General features: G+C 43.1%; 1 protein-coding gene and 1 pseudogene across 15 annotated transcripts in view; one reads left to right on the forward strand and one right to left on the reverse strand.

Moving 5' to 3' along the window:
- SHLD1 (shieldin complex subunit 1) overlaps nucleotides 1–18,091 on the forward strand; it is a 108,408-nt gene that overhangs the window by 22,807 nt on the left and 67,510 nt on the right. For 2 of the 14 annotated variants that reach the window (XM_082359206.1, XM_082359200.1), the window contains one exon: nucleotides 9,999–17,436. The exons of 9 other annotated variants lie outside the window; for them this stretch is intronic. In XM_082359206.1, coding sequence (XP_082215332.1) covers nucleotides 9,999–10,127 — 129 coding nt within the window. In that variant the 3' untranslated portion in view covers nucleotides 10,128–17,436. 3 more of the 14 variants (XM_082359207.1, XM_082359201.1, XM_082359208.1) reach the window with 2 other exon arrangements.
- LOC309612895 (RNA guanine-N7 methyltransferase activating subunit pseudogene) lies at nucleotides 2,038–2,788 on the reverse strand (annotated as a pseudogene). The gene has a single exon. The product of its transcript is annotated as an RNA guanine-N7 methyltransferase activating subunit pseudogene (transcript).

Genomic DNA, 18,091 nt, shown 5'->3' on the forward strand with positions numbered 1-18,091 from the left:
AAAAAGAACAAAAAGAAAAACAAGAAAAAAACCAGAAAACCACAATAAAGTAAAAATAGAAAAGTAAAAAATATATTTAAAAATTAAATAAAATTAAAACAGAGAACAACAACAGAACAAAATGAAACAAACAAACCAAAAAAGAGTTCTTGCTTTGGTAGCACATATACTAAAATTGGAATGATACAGAGAATATTAGCATGGCCCCTGTGCAAGGATGACATGCAAATTCATGAAGCATTCCATACTGTTTTGCTGTACAGTAGAAATTAAGACAACATTGTAAAGCAACTATACCCCAATAAAAATTAATTAAAAAATAGAAAAACAATCTTATAAATTTATTTATTTATTTATTTATTTATTTTTGGCTGTGTTGGGTCTTCATTTCTGTGCGAGGGCTTTCTCTAGTTGCAGCGAGTGGGGGCCACTCTTCATCGTGGTGCGCGGGCCTCTCACTATCGCGGCCTCTGTTGTTGCGGAGCACAGGCTCCAGACGCGCAGGCTCAGTAGTTGTGGCTCACGGGCCCAGTTGCTCCGTGGCATGTGGGATCTTCCCAGACCAGGGCTTGAACCCGTGTCCCCTGCATTGGCAGGCAGATTCTCAACCACTGTGCCATCAGGGAAGCCCAAAAAACAATCTTAATAATGATATTTTCCTGAGGCCTCCACTCTCAGTGTCCTTGACCCCACAGTGAGCCACAGCCAACCCCTGCCTCCCCAGGAGGCCCTCCAATACCTCTAGGTAGGTCTCTGGACCGGCTGTGGGCCCTGTGGGGCCCACAGACTCTGACCTTGCCCATCTCCCACGTGTACTTGCCCCCAGAGTCCACAGCTGCTAAAGCTAGACTGGTCTCAGTTGTGGGAGCACATGTCCATTCAGATATTCCTCAGATGCAGGGTTTACCAAGCAGATCCCAGGGATTTAATCCAAAGCTTGTGCAGCTGCACAGAGAGAATTCCGTTCCTCTTCCTTAGTAGCACAGCCCCTGGGGCTCAGCTTTGGTTTTGGTCCCACCTCTGCATGTGGGCTACCGTTAGGTGTCTTTTCCCCACCCAGGCGAGAGGTGGCAAAAACAACGGTGATTGAGGCACCCAGGCTGACTGGGGAACTTATTCACTCAGGCTGTGGAGGGATAAGGCAGCCACAACTGGGTCGTGTGAAGTGTCTGTGGTGACAGAGACTGGCAGGAAGTTGCAACAGACTGGGACACGCTCGCTCTGGTGGGAGTCCCTCCCAGGGCCCGTGGAGGCGGGCCAGCGGGGGGGGGAAGGGAGTTGCAATGGCGGCTCTGCTCCTTGTGTGCCACTCAACAATGATACCTTGCTTCTATAGCAGCCCAGGTTTCTTCCAAAAACCTTCCCTGTTGTGGAGCTCCTTACTCCTGTCCCTGCAGGCTGTCTCTTCACAGCCAATCGCTGTCCCCCCTGGGTCCACTCTCCAAACCCTAGTTTCCAGCACCCAGCCCCCTCCACACCAGGAGACATGTGACTCAGGCTGGGGTGCGCAGGGCTGTTACATGGACCATGCGCGCAGTTCTTACTTTGTCCTGCCTTCCACAGACCGGTTGCTGTGTTCACCTCCAATCCCCCAAAGGTCCCTTTCTGCCCCAGCTGATTTTCCTGCCATGAATGGGCTTTTCTGAGTGCAGGAACCTCTCCCCACCTTCATTTCCCTGCCAGGGATGCTGTCCCTTCTCGTTTCTTTTCTTTTGTTTTTTCTTTCTTTCATCCTACCCAGTTGTGTGGGGATTTTTAATTGCATTTTTAGGTGTCCGAGGTCTTCCGCTAGTGTTCAGCAGGTGCTCTGTGAGAACTGTTGCATTTGTAGAGGTATTCTTCTTTTTTTTTTTTTAGGGGAGTATTTATTGATATTTCCAGCAGCCATCATATCTCTCCAGTAAGATCTAATTTAAAAAAAAGTCTCAAGTTCCAAAAAATCAATCCACTCTCTACAATCAGATGTAAAACTATGACCAACAGAAAATACAACATCTGGGCTTCCCTGGTGGCGCAGTGGTTGAGAATCTGCCTGCTAATGCAGGGGACAGGGGTTCGAGCCCTGGTCTGGGAAGATCCCACATGCCGCGGAGCAACTAGGCCCATGAGCCACAGCTACTGAGCCTGCGCGTCTGGAGCCTGTGCTCCGCAACAACAGAGGCCGCGATAGTGAGAGGCCCGTGCACCACGATGAAGAGTGGCCCCCACTCGCTGCAACTAGAGAAAGCCCTCGCACAGAAATGAAGACCCAACACAGCCAAAAAATAAACAAGTAAATAAATTAATTAAATAAGTTTAGAAGACTTTAAAAAAAAAAAAGAAAAAAAAAGAAAATACAACATAAACTTTTGTCATGTTAACAGAGTAAATGGTTTTACTAAAAGCTGCTGACATTTCCATCAGTAGTAGCCATAGGGAGGTTGTTGGTTGTGACCATAGTGTCCATACTGATGGGGGTAGTAAGGTTCTTGTCTGTGCTGCGGGTAATTGTTACCCCAGGATCATCCATGCCACTGATTGGATCGATTGTCACTTGGCCACCCCTGTCTGCTATCCCTACCTCTAAACTGTCTGTTATCTTGCAACCGATTGCCTCTATTTCTTTGGTTCCCACCACCTCTGCTATTCCATTCCTCAACAATTGGAGGGGACTGAGGAGGGCATTTCAGGTATTCCTGGTACTCTTTGTCATCTTCTGTGAATCTACTGGCAAACATCTCTTCAGAATTTGGAACAGCTTCAGAAGTGTCAGTTATTCTGAAATCCCCAGGGATTTGAAGCAGCTGTACTGTTTAATGTTTTGATTGTTTAGATCTCCGGCCCAGAACACCATCACAGGACCTCCAGACCCCTTCAGCTCTCCAAGGTAACAGGACCACACCTGTAGATGTATTCTTGATGTACTTGTGAGGAAGGGTGGATTCCGCATCCTCCTATTCTGCCATCTTGATTCCTCACTCCTACAGTTTCTTCTTAACACAGAGACCAGAGGATCCTTTTAAAGTGTAAATCATATTATGTTAGTCTTTGGTGGCTTCTTACCTGACTCAGAGCTGAAGCCAAACTTACCAGGACTTAACCTGGCCCCATGTCCCTGGGGCCCTGGGCCTGGCCTCTCTGACCTCACCTTGTACCATCACCCACCCTTCCCACCCCGGGCTGGGCTGCTGCCTCACATGTTCACCCTTCAGAGAGGCCCAGCCTTGCCCCTCTCCTGCTGATGCTCCCTCATCATGTCCTTCCCTGGCTTTATTCTTTTCCACAGCACCAGTGTCATTGGGCACCCTATGTATTTTATTGTTACTTTATTTGTTTGTCTCCCCCAACGAGAACATAAATTCCAGGATAGCAGGTACTGTATGAAGAATGGATGAGTAAAAATAAAAACAACAACAACAACAAAACAAAAATTAAAAAGAAAGAATGGATGAGTAAATGCTAACTTATTATTTCATTACGAGACAGGCCCACATTTATTTAGGGCTGAAGTTGATCACAACATAAAATGTCTCCATTCCCCTCCCTCCCCACTCCTCATGCACATACATAGCTTAAGGCTGCTTATGGATAACTTTGGAAGGTTCCAGTATAAGGGTTGGGAGTCATAGGCAGCACTGAATTAGGTGAAGCTGATGCTGAAAGTTCAGCCTCTCTGTACACCAGTGCCGAATTGAATCTTGGAGACAGAGTTTTGGGTGAAGTAGAAAAGGATAGCTTTATTGCTTTGCTGAGCAAAGGGGGACACAGCAGGCTCCTGTTTTGAAAAACTATGTGTCCCCACCTGGGAGGATTTGATGAGTTTAAAGCAATAGTTCAAGGGTGGGGTTGCTGACAAGATGAGGGTGTGTGCAGGGTCCCTTAATCTTGATGAACCTCTCTGGTCCCTTTAATCTTGCCTCAGGTGGTTTCTTGGCTGCTCCTCCCTTGATTAGCAACAGTTCGAATCTGCCCTTTGGAACTCAGGGAAGGTTATGGAGGCTGGAGTCTTGCTTACAAGAAACGGGGGACAGAAAATTCTCCATGCCCGGGAGCCCCACAGGGTCCTCCTCGGTTTCAAAGCCTGAATTTAGCCCCATAACATGGTCAGTGTTGGAGGAGGAGATTGTCACATTTCCTCTGCCTCGCAAAAGAAAAGTCAAAATGTGTAACTGATGGAGACACGGCAGAACTGTCAGCCATTTAACATGTGCAAAGTGGGACTTCCCTGGTGGTCCAGTGGCTGACTCCACGCTCCCAATGTAGGGGGCCCGGGTTTGATCCCTGGTCAGGGAACTACATCCCACATGCCACAGCTAAGAGTTCGCATGCCGCAACTAAAGATCCCACGTGCTGCAACTAAAGAAACGATCCCCCGTGCCCCAAAAAAGATCCCGCACGCGGTGACAAAAATCCCGCATGCCACAGCTAAGACCCAGCGCAGCCAAATAAATAAATAAATAGTTTTAAAAAAATAACGTGTGTAAAGTAAGTTATAGACTCTTGTGCAGCGGCTTAAACTCTGTCACTTCTGTCAAGGCAAACACACACACACAGGTGAGTCACCCGCCTCTGTGCTCTTGGAGTCCCAGTTCTTAAGAGTACTGAGCCTTAGCCTAAAAGAGAGGTTCAATTTCTGGAATCAAGGCAGGTAGGAGAGAGATTTGGGGATTTGCCTGTCTGCTGTCCTTGAAAAGCATCCTGTTTAGGTTTCCCACCCCCACACCTTCTCACACTCCCCTCCCCTCCCCATCCCGGAGCTTGACCTTTCCCAGTGGAACCGTCCTTAGCGTCCATCTCCCGCCTTTTGCCCGTGGCTGTGCCTGACCCTCTGCAGCACTCCCAGCACGCCCGCTGGGCTGCACACAGTCCCCCAAGGAAGGTTCTGTGCCTGGGCATTTCTCTCTGCACCACAGGGTTCTGGAACGTCTTAGAATGGGTGAGCAATGATTGCTTCTGTTTGTGGAGGACTTGCTGCCCATCAGGTTCTGTGCTGCTGGGCTCCACGCTTAGTGTTTCTCAAACCTTTGCCACTTTCCATTTTTACCACAAACCTGAGAAATGGAAATTAGCCCTGTTTTATACATGAGGACATGAGGCTTAGAGAAGTTAGGAAACTTGCCCAGTGTCACTAATTAAATGGCAGAGCCGGGGTGAATCCAAAGGCAGCATTTTAAGTCATACTTTGCGACAAGTTTGCTCTTTTCTAACCTGGAAAATAACCAAGGGGCTGCTACCCTTGGGACAAGGAGCTGCTGGAAATAAATGTAGGCAAGTTTGTTAGCTTGATAGAACAAACAGCTCATTTTGGGAGGTGGTAATTTTAGGGAGGAATATTAGGTTTTGATACTATTTTATTCAGACTTAAATATTTTCAAAAATTTTCTTTGGCTGTACACTCGGCCACTCTGTAGTACTTTTGTAGGTTATGCCATTTATTACTGACAATACTCGTGACCGTTTTAAAAACAGACCAGATCACCCAGAGGTTCCTGCGAACTAAGTGGAAATGGTATCTTGGAGCCATGATGGGAGCAAGGATTATGCTGGGGTCAAATGGGAGGCAGCCATCCGTTTATTTAACAGCCCGCATCTGAGAGTTTATACTAAATGGGAATAACTGGGCTCAGGTTTATCCACCACAAAAGGACTTCATTCTGACATCAGTAGGAGATGCTTACATGGAAAGCTGTTTATTTTGTTGTAAACATTCCAAATCTGCCTTTGGTGAGATTTTCTACAAAGTAAACTTAGGTTGTCACTGTTAATCTGGCCGTTACCAAGCCATGAACTTGAGATGGACAGCCGTAGCCTCTAGGGGAGTCACTGCCCTGAGTGCCCAGCCGATGGGCTCTGTGCTGACCATCTTCCACCACCTGTTTCTCAGACTGTCCAGGAGCCTGAGGGTTCACTTTCTACTTGTAAATTGAGTCGCCTTCCTCCCCTCACTGCATGTTCTTAGGTGCCTGTGGTTACAGGCTGTCTCCCTCACCAGCCCTCTGGAGACTTTGGCCCATGTTTTAATCTAGTCCAATAACTCTGGATCCCTAGTTTGTCAGAGACCCGGCCTATCTGCACGTTGGTTTCTGCAGCTGTCCTGATGGTGGCCATCCCGTCTCAGCTTCCCAACACATCCACTTCCCAAGCCAACTTCATTCTTGGTTTGCTTTTTGCTGCTGTGTGTTAGGAAATTGCTCTTGGAGGTGTTGGTGAACAGTCAAAAGTTTCCAGTTACAGTCACCAGGGTCACCCAGCATTGGGCGCATCCAACCTGGGACTCACTGCACTTGGCTCCTTTTGTACGGATTCCCCGTGTCACCATGCAGCTGCCTTTGTTGTGGGCCTGTCACTGACCCAACTTCTGGAAGGAGGCCCTGCTCTCCCTCCTCCCTCTTCACCTCATGCAAGACTCTTCCTCATTCTCCGGTCGTGACCTCCACCCCAACTGCTCCTGCTCAGGTGCCGGGAGCGAAACAGATACTCCTCTGCCCTTATCTGCTGTGCCCAGCTGCCACCTCACTGCCTGTGCCCCGGGGGAGGAGATTCGTGGCAAAGGACATGAGGCTTGAGAGTGCTTTCCAAGAAGTGCGCGGGTTGATAAGAACCTGAGAGTATTAGTCAGAAAAACCTTAAAGCCTTGGTCGTTTCTGTCTGGGTACCAAAGGCAGGTGAGGCTGGGCTCTGTCTAAATAAACAGAGCTCATCTGTCCTGAAGTGACCGATTAGCCACGTCCTATGAATTGCTGGGGAGCAAACAACAACTTGTCACCTTGGCCAAGCACAGGATTGTGAAACCCTCGCCCTTTGCGCTTCCTGGGGAGATCAGGCAGAAGAGCCACACGCCAAGAAGGTCCTCCCGAAACACAGTTGTCTTCACGTCCTCTATTTAAATCCCCTTGAGATGTCCTGGTCCACTTCACTTTCCTGCCAACTCCTCTCAAGGCTCCTGCGCCTCATTTTCAGGACTGTGTAATCTGATGTGTGGGGTATTTGTTCAAAATATTTAACAACCAATTCAACAGTATTGCAATATTTTAACAACTGGCAAGGCTGTGCAGGTGCACACCAGCTGAATACAAGCCCCTGCTGGTGTCTAAGTACTCATTAACACAGGCCTGCCGTTCCAGTCGGGCCTGTTTCTATTCTGAGTCAGGCCCTGGTGCCTCAGCTGCTTTGCTTCCCTCATTGAAGTGTGCTCTCCCCTCCCTGGTTAGCTCCAGTCCACTCCAGAGACTGAGGAATTCAACCTGTCAATTAGTCCCAAGTACATTTTTGTTGATGAACTTGAACTCCCTGCCTCTTAGATACATATTTCCTTTCTCTTTCATTACTGGGCTCGAAGAAAGCATATAGTAAACAGAATGAAAGTGCAGAGTGAAATGGCAAATAGTCTTGGAGAAACCTCTCAAACTCAAGGTCACAAAGGCTTCCTGGAGGTGCAGTCCTGTGTGTACCATTCTAGCTTGATAAACTCTGGGTAGCTCACGTGGCCTGTCTCATTAGAGCCCTCGCAAACCTTTATCCTGGAGAGCACCCAAGATGTATTCTAATGCAGGACACAGCATTCCTCTGCAGTTGCTTTGACATTGCAGCGGGGAGGTGGGAAACCTCAGCCCTTTCCTCCAACTTGAACTTCTAAGAGCAGTTGTTGGGGAAATTGGTTGAGTGTATACAGCAAGTTGAATATTAAACACAGTGTCTTTGATGATTAAAGGCCCTGCTGACAAGTGGCTTTAAGTTTAAAGTAAATGGTGGTTTGATGCTCCTTATTCTTCTTTTGGAATCTGTCAACATCCCAATCTTCAAAGGCCATTTTATAACCTGTGTATTTAGGCATTTCATCTAAGGAATTTATTTTTTAAGAGCAGATAAGTATGTCTTTTTCCTTTCTGCTATTCATGTGGTATCCATTTGTAATTCTTGAAAACTTTATTTCCATAAGAAATTATAAGCTCTTAAATTCAAAATCTCAAAATAGAATTTACATAATAACTGTAGAATTTTGGATGTGGTGTTGTCATTTTAAACAGGAGTCAGGGTATATTTCAGACATGGAAATAATGTTAAAGACATTTTCTTTATAGCTGCATTAAATAGTACCCAACCTAGTAGCTAATGACACAGCCTCCTCTAAACTGGACCTAAGATACAGTCAGGAAGGGAAAGAAGGAGACTGATGAGCCAATTCTCTGAGAAATCATAGAACAAAATCTGAAACTTCCTATCACATATCAAGTTGATGGGTTTTATTTGGGAAGTTTGAGTATTCTTCATGGCAATGCATCTCTTCATTTTGTTACCACTTCCTGGATTGAGTTATGCAGATACAGCCAACTAGGCTTAATTTTCAGGTTCTAAACGGGTTTTGAACTCTTTTCTTGCCACTGTTGGAAGGCAGCAATGTGTCCTAATTGTGTGGCCCAAGGAGTGAAGGGTAAACCCTAAGTGTACATGATTAAGGCCCACAGAGTTAGAGAATGGTACAGCTTCTGGGCCAGTGTGCCCAAACTGTGCTCCAGGCAGCTCTTTGAGAGCTACAGGTCAGGACTGGGAGACAGTAGTGAGCCCTGGACTCTCCACTCTTGCTCATCCGTATTAGCTTATTTACACTGTGGGCTTCCAGATAATCATTCATTGGAAGAAAGGATGTCAGGGCCAAAAAAAAGGTTTGAAAACCACCAAGGTCTCCTAGTTGTCTCATTTTCTACAAGGGGAAGTTGAACCCCAGGATATTGAAGAAAGTCACCCAAAGTCACATAGTGACCTGGCAACTCCTATTTCCTTGGAGACCCTCTTTACAGACTACTTCTAACTGTGACTTTTCTATCCCTTAAAAAAAAAATATATATATATATATATACATATATATGTATATATATATATATGTATATATATATACATACATACATATAGTTCTGTATTTTAGCCTGCTAAATTGTAGACAATGTTAAATAGTCAGTAGAGGTGATAACAGTTTGAGTAGGCTCACTGGCTTCAGTAGTTGTGGCTCATGGGTTCTAGAGTACAGGCTCAGTAGTTGTGGCACATGGGCATAGTTGCTCTGAGGCATGTGGGATCTTCCCGGACCAGGGATCAAACCCTTGTCCCCTGCATTGGCAGGCGGATTCTTAACCACAGTGCCACCAGGGAAGCCTGAGTAAAATTATTTTTAAGGCTCAGGAATGCTATTTGTGATCTGTGCCATCTCTCATCATCCTTAGTTTTGAGTGTCAAGGACACTTGCTGTGGGAGAAGAGGCTTGTTTACTTCTGTGCACTCTGCCTGCAGTTACAGTTTTTAAAGACAGGCTGTGTTCCTGTCGAGAGCTACACCAACAGGCATTTACTCTTCAGTCCAGGCGTACAGCGGTGGCCCCGTGGCCTGACCATATAGCTCTCTTCAGGGGCTTCTCCAAGTGAACATTCATTCCTGACTCGTCACTCAGCTGTGTCTTCTTACAATATGAGAAAACAACTCGGTGGAAACAGTCAAACATACACCATCACTAGTCGCATTCATTGTCATATATTGGTAGGACAAAGAAGATCATATACAATTAAGGGGAGACGGAATTCCTTGGCAGTCCAGTGGTTAGGACTTGGTGCTTTCACTGCCGGAGCCCTAGTTCGATCCCTGGTCAGGGAACTAAGATCCCGCAAGCCGCACAGCACAGCCAAATAAAAAAAACAAAAAAAATTAAGGGGCGACAGGAAGATCAGTAGTTTATCATTTATTGTACACTTGCATTCCAGGCACTGTGCTATGCGTTTTACATGCATTGTTCCTTCTGATTCTCACAACCACCCCAAGAAGTAAATAATGTTATGATCTCCATGTTACCCATGAGGAAATGGAGCCATAGAAAGGTTAACATGTAACATATTAATATTTTACCCCGCAAACTGTGGAAAACTGAGACTCAAATCTGGGTTACATTGACTTCAAGGCAGAACTTTAAAGAAATGCAAACATCAAGGTATGAGTAAGTACTAAGTAATAAATATTGTCTTAAATATTTGCAGTTACCTCTTCTGGAAAGTCCTTGTGAGCCTCTTTCTGCTAACTCTGAATATCTTCACACCAGTCTCAGCACCGTCTCGGGCCACCAGGACTCTGGTTCATTGACCAGCATTGTGTCCGCTGCCCACTGAGCTCCCCTTTCAGCCTCTCATCTTCCCATCACTGAAGAAGCTCTACCTACCTGTAGACCTATCGGAAAGAAGGCATTACCTTTTCAGATAAATTACTCACACCAGGCAGGTTCCAACTTCTTATGTTAAAGCTGAAGGAAGAAAATGAAGTCATGGTTTTTTAACTTTGCTGGAATGGATGGAACTCTCAATAACTCTTTCTGTCCAGAAAAGATTTTCTCATCTGGACCCAGAACTCTTCTTATTCTTGGCTCTTTGCCCTTTGAAGCTGTAAATCATGCTCTTTGTTTGCTGAGTGGCTGCTGTTTCCCAACCCGCCAGCTCCCTGGAGTTTTTGATGGAGCTAGGTCTTGCTAACATGCTCAAAGTTACAAAAACCCATCTTACTGGCACATAACTTGCAAGGATAAGTGTTTTTTAATTCATTCCTGGGAGCCTGGTGCTTCCCTGTGTGGGTTCTTGTTTTGCTCTCTGCCTGGTCTAAGAACAGTGCCTGTTGCAGACATTGTCCAGACCTGAACCCTGGCCTGTAAGGAATAAGGGTACAGTGCCTGTCACATAGTAGGTGCTCAGCGGAGGGTGGTTGAATAAATGAACAACACACTTAAGTGAAATTTGACAAGATTTTAAAATAGATATCAAGTATCACGGTACCTTGTTCACCAGTTTATAACTTTACCATCAAATTTAAGCTGTGATTGAGCTTATGTGTACTATAGGACAAAAAAGATTCTAAGTTAAATAGTATATATGGGACTTCCCTGGTGGCGTAGTGGTTAAGAACCTGCCTGCCAATGCAGGGGACACGGGTTTGAGCCCTGGTCTGGGAAGATCCCATATGCCGCGGAGCAACTAAGCCCATGCACCACAACTACTGAGCCTGTGCTCTAGAGCCCACGAGCCACAACAACTGAGCCCGTGAGCCACAGCTACTGAAGTCCGCGCACCTAGAGTCCATGCTCCGCAACAAGAGAAGCCACCACAATGAGAAGCCCGGCACCGCAAAGAAGAGTAGCTCCCGCTCGCCGCAGCTAGAGAAAGCCCACGCACAGCAACGAAGATCCAACGCAGCCAAAAATAAATAAAAAGAAAATAGCGTGTACTCTCACATAAGCCCTGCAGATTTGCTCAACTCTCATATGAAAAGTGTTCGGACTAGCCCAGACTGGTCTCTCTCTAAAGCCCCCAGCTTTTTTCTTTGAAGGACTTCCCTGGTGGCGCAGTGGTTAAAAATCCGCCTGCCAATGCAGGGGACATGGGTTGGATCCCTGGCCCGGGAAGATCCCACATGCTGCGGAGCAACTAAGCCCGTGCACCACAACTGCTGAGCCTGCGTGCCACAGCTATTGAAGCCCGCACGCCTAAAGCCTGAGCTCCGCAACAAGAGAAACCACCGCAATGAGAAGCCCACGCACCGCAACGAAGAGTAGCCCCCACTCAGTGCAACTAGAGAAAGCCCGCATGCAGCAACGAAGACCCAACACAACCAAATAAATAAAAATTTTTTTAAAAAGTCAAGAAAACAGCCAAGAAATGAATATATGTGAGGAGCTATAATGCTACTGAGAGTAGAAAATTATCACTACATTTCCCCATCATGAAGAAAGTATGTTGTTTCCTTCATTTTTTTTTTTCAGCAAAAAAATCTCTCTAATTGTAGTACATGAGATTACAGTTATAAGGATACCCCTAAAGACTGTCTTTTAAAGCTATTTTCTTAAGAAAACTGTATTCTTATATTTTATAGTATTGTGAGTTTTTTCCTGCTTACAAAATAATACAAATGAGTGGAAAATTAAAATAAATTCTAAAAACAAACAAGGAAAGAGGTTTAACTTCATTTCTTTACAATGTATTCAGTAATTGTTATGTCCAGAATTTTCTTTTACAAAGAACTTTTTGGAAAATATTGGGGCATGTTAAGCACAGTATAGATAAAAAGATGAGGACGTTATCCGTGGACCAGTGGCATTTTAGAAGTAAAGTATAAGGGGAGAATGGGTTAAAATAATATCCCGTGGTTTTAGCCAGTAATACTTAAGCAGCTACTCTGGGTCTGGAGCCTGGACACCTGCTTGGCAGGCTGTTGCTATGGGGCAGAGTTGGAGTCTGCTGCCCTCTTGTGGCCACTTTTTTCATGTTCCTGAGCCTTACAGAGAAAAAGAATTTAAATGTACCATATGTGTTAAGCCTTTGTAATTCATTCTTTGCAGAGTTTTTTTCATCTTAAAACTTAAAGTTGTTAGAGATTATTTTACTCAAAGTTTGAGAAGCTAACTTATTAATTAGGCCTAGTTATTGCACATGTTGTTATATAATTTGAGGACACTTTTTCACATATCTTGCTTGATTGATTACAGGGTGGAATACAGATATAAAAAATGCTATCTGATTTTTTTTTTGCACATTTGCCAAGTAAATGTTATGTTTTCTTCTGAAAAGATAAGATCAAAGGATTTAAATATGCCTTATTTGATGAAATTATAGGAGCATTAAAAGGTAAGAGATTTTAAAAATCTTTTGTAATCTGACAAAATAGTGTAGACCTATTTCTCCCTGCTTTTCTCTGCTAAGTACAACTATAGTCCTGGAAACGCAAGTGGCATCCAAAGTAGACCATTTGCAGTGGTAAGAAGAAGATGAATTGGTTTGGGGGCCCCAGGACTGAAGGAACAGCATAGAGAAGGTGGCCAGGACCAGTGTACCCTGACCTACATCTAGCAACAAGAAGGGGTCACATAGGCTCCTCTCGCCCCATGATTGACTGGTTGTCTATCCAACATCATCAGGAGAACCCAGCACCCAGCAAGGGGGAGCCTATAGGAGACCCGTAGCAATAAGTGACCAGGGGAAGCACTCTCCTCCACTGGGCCCGAGATGCCCCTCCCCTACTAAGCCAGACCTAGGCATCCAGGAGGCACAAACAGGGGGATTCTGCCAGCACTGCAAGTGACCCAGCCTGGGAAGTCCCTTTATCTTCATGGGCCTGAGACTCCCCTCCTTTACCCACATTCACTCGGGCAGATGGGGAGCAGCAAAGAGGGGGGCACTGTAAAGGGGAACCCCACCTCAACAAGCAGTCCTGCCTGGGAAGCCTGCCCAGGGGCCTGAGATCTCCCCCTGCCAAGGAACACCTATAGGCCAGGCCAGGCCCTCAGACAATACCAGCAGGGACCTGTGGGGGCCTCAGCAGCACCAGCCAAACCAAAATGAACAGCAGAGTCTCTGAAAATTAGACCGTAGCCCATGAAAGCAGGCCAGAACCTGAGTGCTGAACCTAAAGAGAATGGCTGCCTGCTAAAATGAAGGATTTAAATAGGACCAAGATTCCCTAAAAAGAATAGTCTCTAAACATAGTGTACAAATGTTCAGGATACAACCCCAAATCTCCTGTCAAACCAAGAGCTGAAAAGTCACAACTTGAATGAAGAAGCAGTCACAGACACCAACAGTGAGATGAATCACACTGATTTGGAATTAAATGACAAGGGTTTTAAAGCAACCAACATAAAAATGCTTGACAATCAATTACAAATTCTCTGGAAATAAATGAAAAATAGAAAATCTCAGCAAAGAATTAGAAAAAGAGCAAATGTAAATAGTAGAATGAAAAATACAACAGCCAAAAAACTGATGAATTGAACCTCATCAAAATTAAAACCTTTTGCTCTCTGAAAGCCCACATGATGAAGATGAAAAGATAAGATACACACTGGGAGAAGTATTTGCAAATCTGATATCGGACAAAGGACCAGTATCTCTAGAGTATGTAGAAACCTCTCAAAACTCAACAGAAAAAAATAATCCAATTAGAAAATGGGCAAAAGACACAAAGAGACATTTATCTGAAGGGGATATCCAGATGGCAAATAAGCACGTGAAAATATGTTCAACATCATTAGCCACAGGGAACTACAAACTAAAACCATAATGATACCTATCAGAATGCTGAGATAAAAAATAATGACAGCACCAAATGCTGGTGAGGAGGTAGAGAAACTGGATCATTCATACATTGCTGGTGGGAATGTAAAATGGTTCAGCCACTCTGGAAAATGGTTTGGCAGGTTCTTATATAAAACTAAACATGCAATTACCACATGATCCAGTAATTGCACTCTTGGACATTTAATCTGAGAGAACTGAAAACTTAGATTTGTGCAAAAACCTGTACATGAATGTTCATAGCAGGTTTATTCATAATAGCTAAAAACTTGAACTGCCCAGTTATCCTTCAATAGGAGAATTGTTAAATTGTGGTGCATTTATACCGTGAAACACTGCTCTGCAGTAAAGAGGAATGAACTAGCCATACACACAATAGCTTGGGTGAATCTCCAGGGAATTAGGCTGCATGGGAAAAAACAGCTAATTCCCAGAGGCTACATACTGTATTCCATTTATATAATATTTTTGAAATGACAGTATTTTTAGAAATTTCAGAACAGATTAGTGGACACCAGGGATTGAGGTGGGCAGAAGGATGTGGGCCTGGTTATAAAGGGCAACATGAGGGATGCTTGTGGTGAGGGAAATATTCTGTATCTTGATGGTGATTGTGGATGTGTGAATCTACACATGTGATAAAATCGTATAGATACACATAAATGATTTTAAGTAAAACTGAGAAATATAAATAAGATGGTTGGATTTATCAATGTCAATATACAGTTTGAAGTACAATACATTAGGAGAAAGTGGGTAGATGTTCACAGGATCTATCTGCATTATTTCTCAGGCTTTTCAATAAAACTTCCTGTGAAAAAATCTGTTGGACATCTCAAGAAATACTGGTCCTTTTTCTTTTAAAATGCTTGTCAGATCACCTTTTCCTTGTTGTGCCTTATATTTCTCTGAAACAACTTTTAAAATCATTATACAAATAAACAGTTGCCTATCTTTGATCATTTTCACTGTTTCTAATGTTCTGCTATATAGGGCTGTGTTCAACATCCTTATGGTTAAACCCTTGTATATACCTTAAATTGTTCTTCAGGCTATGTTCCTATAAGAAAAATTGCTGTAATACAATAAATTTTTTAATACGCATTGCTTGTTTGTTCTCCAGAACGAAAGGGATAAAAATCACTTTTTTCAAAAAAAAAAAAAAAAATGGAGGCAATTCACAGAAGAAAAAAACCCCAAATGACCAACAAACATATAAATCAGCCTCACTAGTAATCAAAGAAATTGCAAAATAAAACAACAATGAGATACCATTTTACATTTACCACCTAAGCAGAAGTTAAAATCTGACAATACAGCTGTTGATGGAGATGTAGAGGAATGAAATTCCTCTATGGTTGGTAGAGTCAGTTGGTATAAGCCCTTGGAGAGCAAAGTGAAGATGCTCATAGTCTTTGCCCCACCTATTCAGTTTACTCTTCTCAGTAAATATCCAAGAGAGAAATCTTAGCACCTGTGCGCCTACATTTATAGCAATATTTATTGCAACATTGTTTAAAACAGAAGGAAAAAATGGACACAAAGTAATGTCCACCAGAGGAGAATGGGTAAACAAATTAAGGTAAATGTATAACAGAATATGATGTAGCAGTTAAGATGAATGAACAAGAGCTACCTGTATCATTATTACCCACAGTGTCAACTTATATAAATCATTAATAGTGAGCAAAAAAAGCAAGTTGCAGAAGGATACATAGAGTTTGATACCACTTATATACAGTGCTTTGGGGGCCAAAAAAATCACTTTTTTCAAGACATCAACACTAGTATAATTTTAAAATACTTTGATAATTCTATTATAGGCAAAAAATGATTTCTTGTTTTAATTTGCTTTTCTCTGATTGTGTTTTCTTGGACATGTTTTTTCTTCTATGAATCGCCTGTTTTCTATTAGAATTTTCATCTTTTCTTACTAATTTGTGAAAGTTCTCTATACATCGGGAATGCAGTTATTTTTTTCCAGTTTTGCCTTTTAATTTTAATGTATTGATTATTAATTATATGTGTTGATTAAAGTTTGTTTTCTTTAAAGTGACCAAAGTAATATGTACTTTTTTCAAAAAAATTAAAATACTGAAGACCAGAAGGAAGTAGAAATGGGACATTCTCTATTCTCACTCTCCCCTTTCTATGTCCTAGTGGTAACCAGTAATGTTGCGTGTATTTGGTTTTTGGTAGTGTACCCATAAATATGTCTCAGTGTGGGTAAATCTGTGCATGTGAACTATGTATTTTAGTACAGTTGTTTATGTACAATTTTTACCCAAAATATCTCTAACAAAAACATATTGTTCTACATCTTGTCTTTTAAAATACCACATTCTATAACAGCCATTATTAAATGTTAATACTTCAGTCCTTTTAATGTCTGCATAGTATTGTGGAGTGCAAATATCCTATAATATTTTAACTATCTCCCTATTAATGGCCATTAGTTCATCTCCAAGTTCTGATAATTACAAATAAATACATTGTTTTATTGATGTGAGAGATTTTAGGTTCTTATGTAGTTAGTTTTATCAATCAGTGCTTCTACTTTGGTCTAATATTTAGAAAATCATTCTCACTCCCAAGATTATATAAATAGATACCTCCTGGTATTATTATTATTATTATTATTATTATTATTATTATTATTTGACTGTGCTACATGGCACGCAGGATCTTAGTTCCTCGACCAGGGATCGAACCTGTGCCCCCTGCAGTGGAAGCGTGGAGTCTTAACCACTGGACCTCCAGGGAAGTCCCTCCTGGAATTTTTAAGGTTTAGTTTTTTTTGTACTTTGAAATCTTTATTTTGGTGAAAGGTGTGGGACAAGGTGATAGCTTTATTATTCCAAATGGGAACCAGTTGTCTTAATGCTATTTATTTACTTGTATCCTTTTCCCTCTGGTTTTAAATGGTGTCCTGACTTTAAAAAAAAAAAAAAAACTGTATTCTTTATTTTTGGTTTGAGAGCCAGAGTAGTTTGGGTTTGACCTTGATTCTATACCTACTAGCTTTCTGACCTTGGGCAAGTTGCTGTACTTTGCTTTGCTCAGTTTCCTCATTGGTAGATTAAGAATGCCTGTTTCCTAGGTTGTCCGGAGAATTGAGTGAGGCACCTGGAGCTTAGCACGCTGAGTGGCAGCCATTACAGCTGCTGCTGTTAGAACTAGCGCCGCCACTCGGGATGTTTCTGGACTCGCATGTCTTCGTTACTGAATTCCTTTCAGGAGGAGACCAAGCCTTGTCCTCCTTCATGTTGCTCAGTACTGGGCAAAAAAATGGATTTGTACTGGACAGAGCCCTTACAGAGAAGTTATTAACACTGACCCAAAGTATCTGTAGAATTACTTCCTAGCATTTGCTATTAATATATATGTTTTCTACTAACTTTGGATATATATATATATTTTTTTAATTTATTTATTTTTATTTTCGGCTGCGTTGGGTCTTTGTTGCTGCGTGGGCTTTCTCTAGCTGCGGTGAGCGGGGGCTACTCTTCGTTGCGGTGCACGGGCTTTTTATTGCGGTGGCTTCTCTTGTTGCAGAGCACAGGCTCTAGAGCGCAGGCTCAGTAGCTCTGGCGTACGGGCTTAGTTGCTCCGCGGCATGTGGGATCTTCCCAGACTAGGGCTCGAACCTGTGTCCCTTAGCATTGGCAGGAGGATTCTTAACCACTGCGCCACCAGGGAAGCCCACTAACTTTGGGTGTATTTTTAGGCAAATCATCTAATCCTATTCTCATATAAACTCTTCATTTCAAATGTTGTGTTTGTCAACAGATGCCTTCTCATTTGCAAAGTGCTTTGATTAGTATTTGCAGATGCTCCTAAGTAGTCTTTACAAATAATCTTATGATGAAGGCTCTCAATTAATTTGAGGTGGCTTTAAGCATAGCTGGGTCTGTGAGAATGTATTACATGGCATGTTTTTTACAGGTCTAACTAGTCAAATGAAACAGTTTTTTAGATTGTTGTCTTTATGTCAAGCTCCATGCTATAGATTGAGGTTG

This window comes from Balaenoptera borealis (genome assembly GCF_965194805.1).
Source record: "Balaenoptera borealis genome assembly, chromosome: 16".
NCBI classification, from domain to species: Eukaryota; Metazoa; Chordata; class Mammalia; order Artiodactyla; family Balaenopteridae; genus Balaenoptera; species Balaenoptera borealis.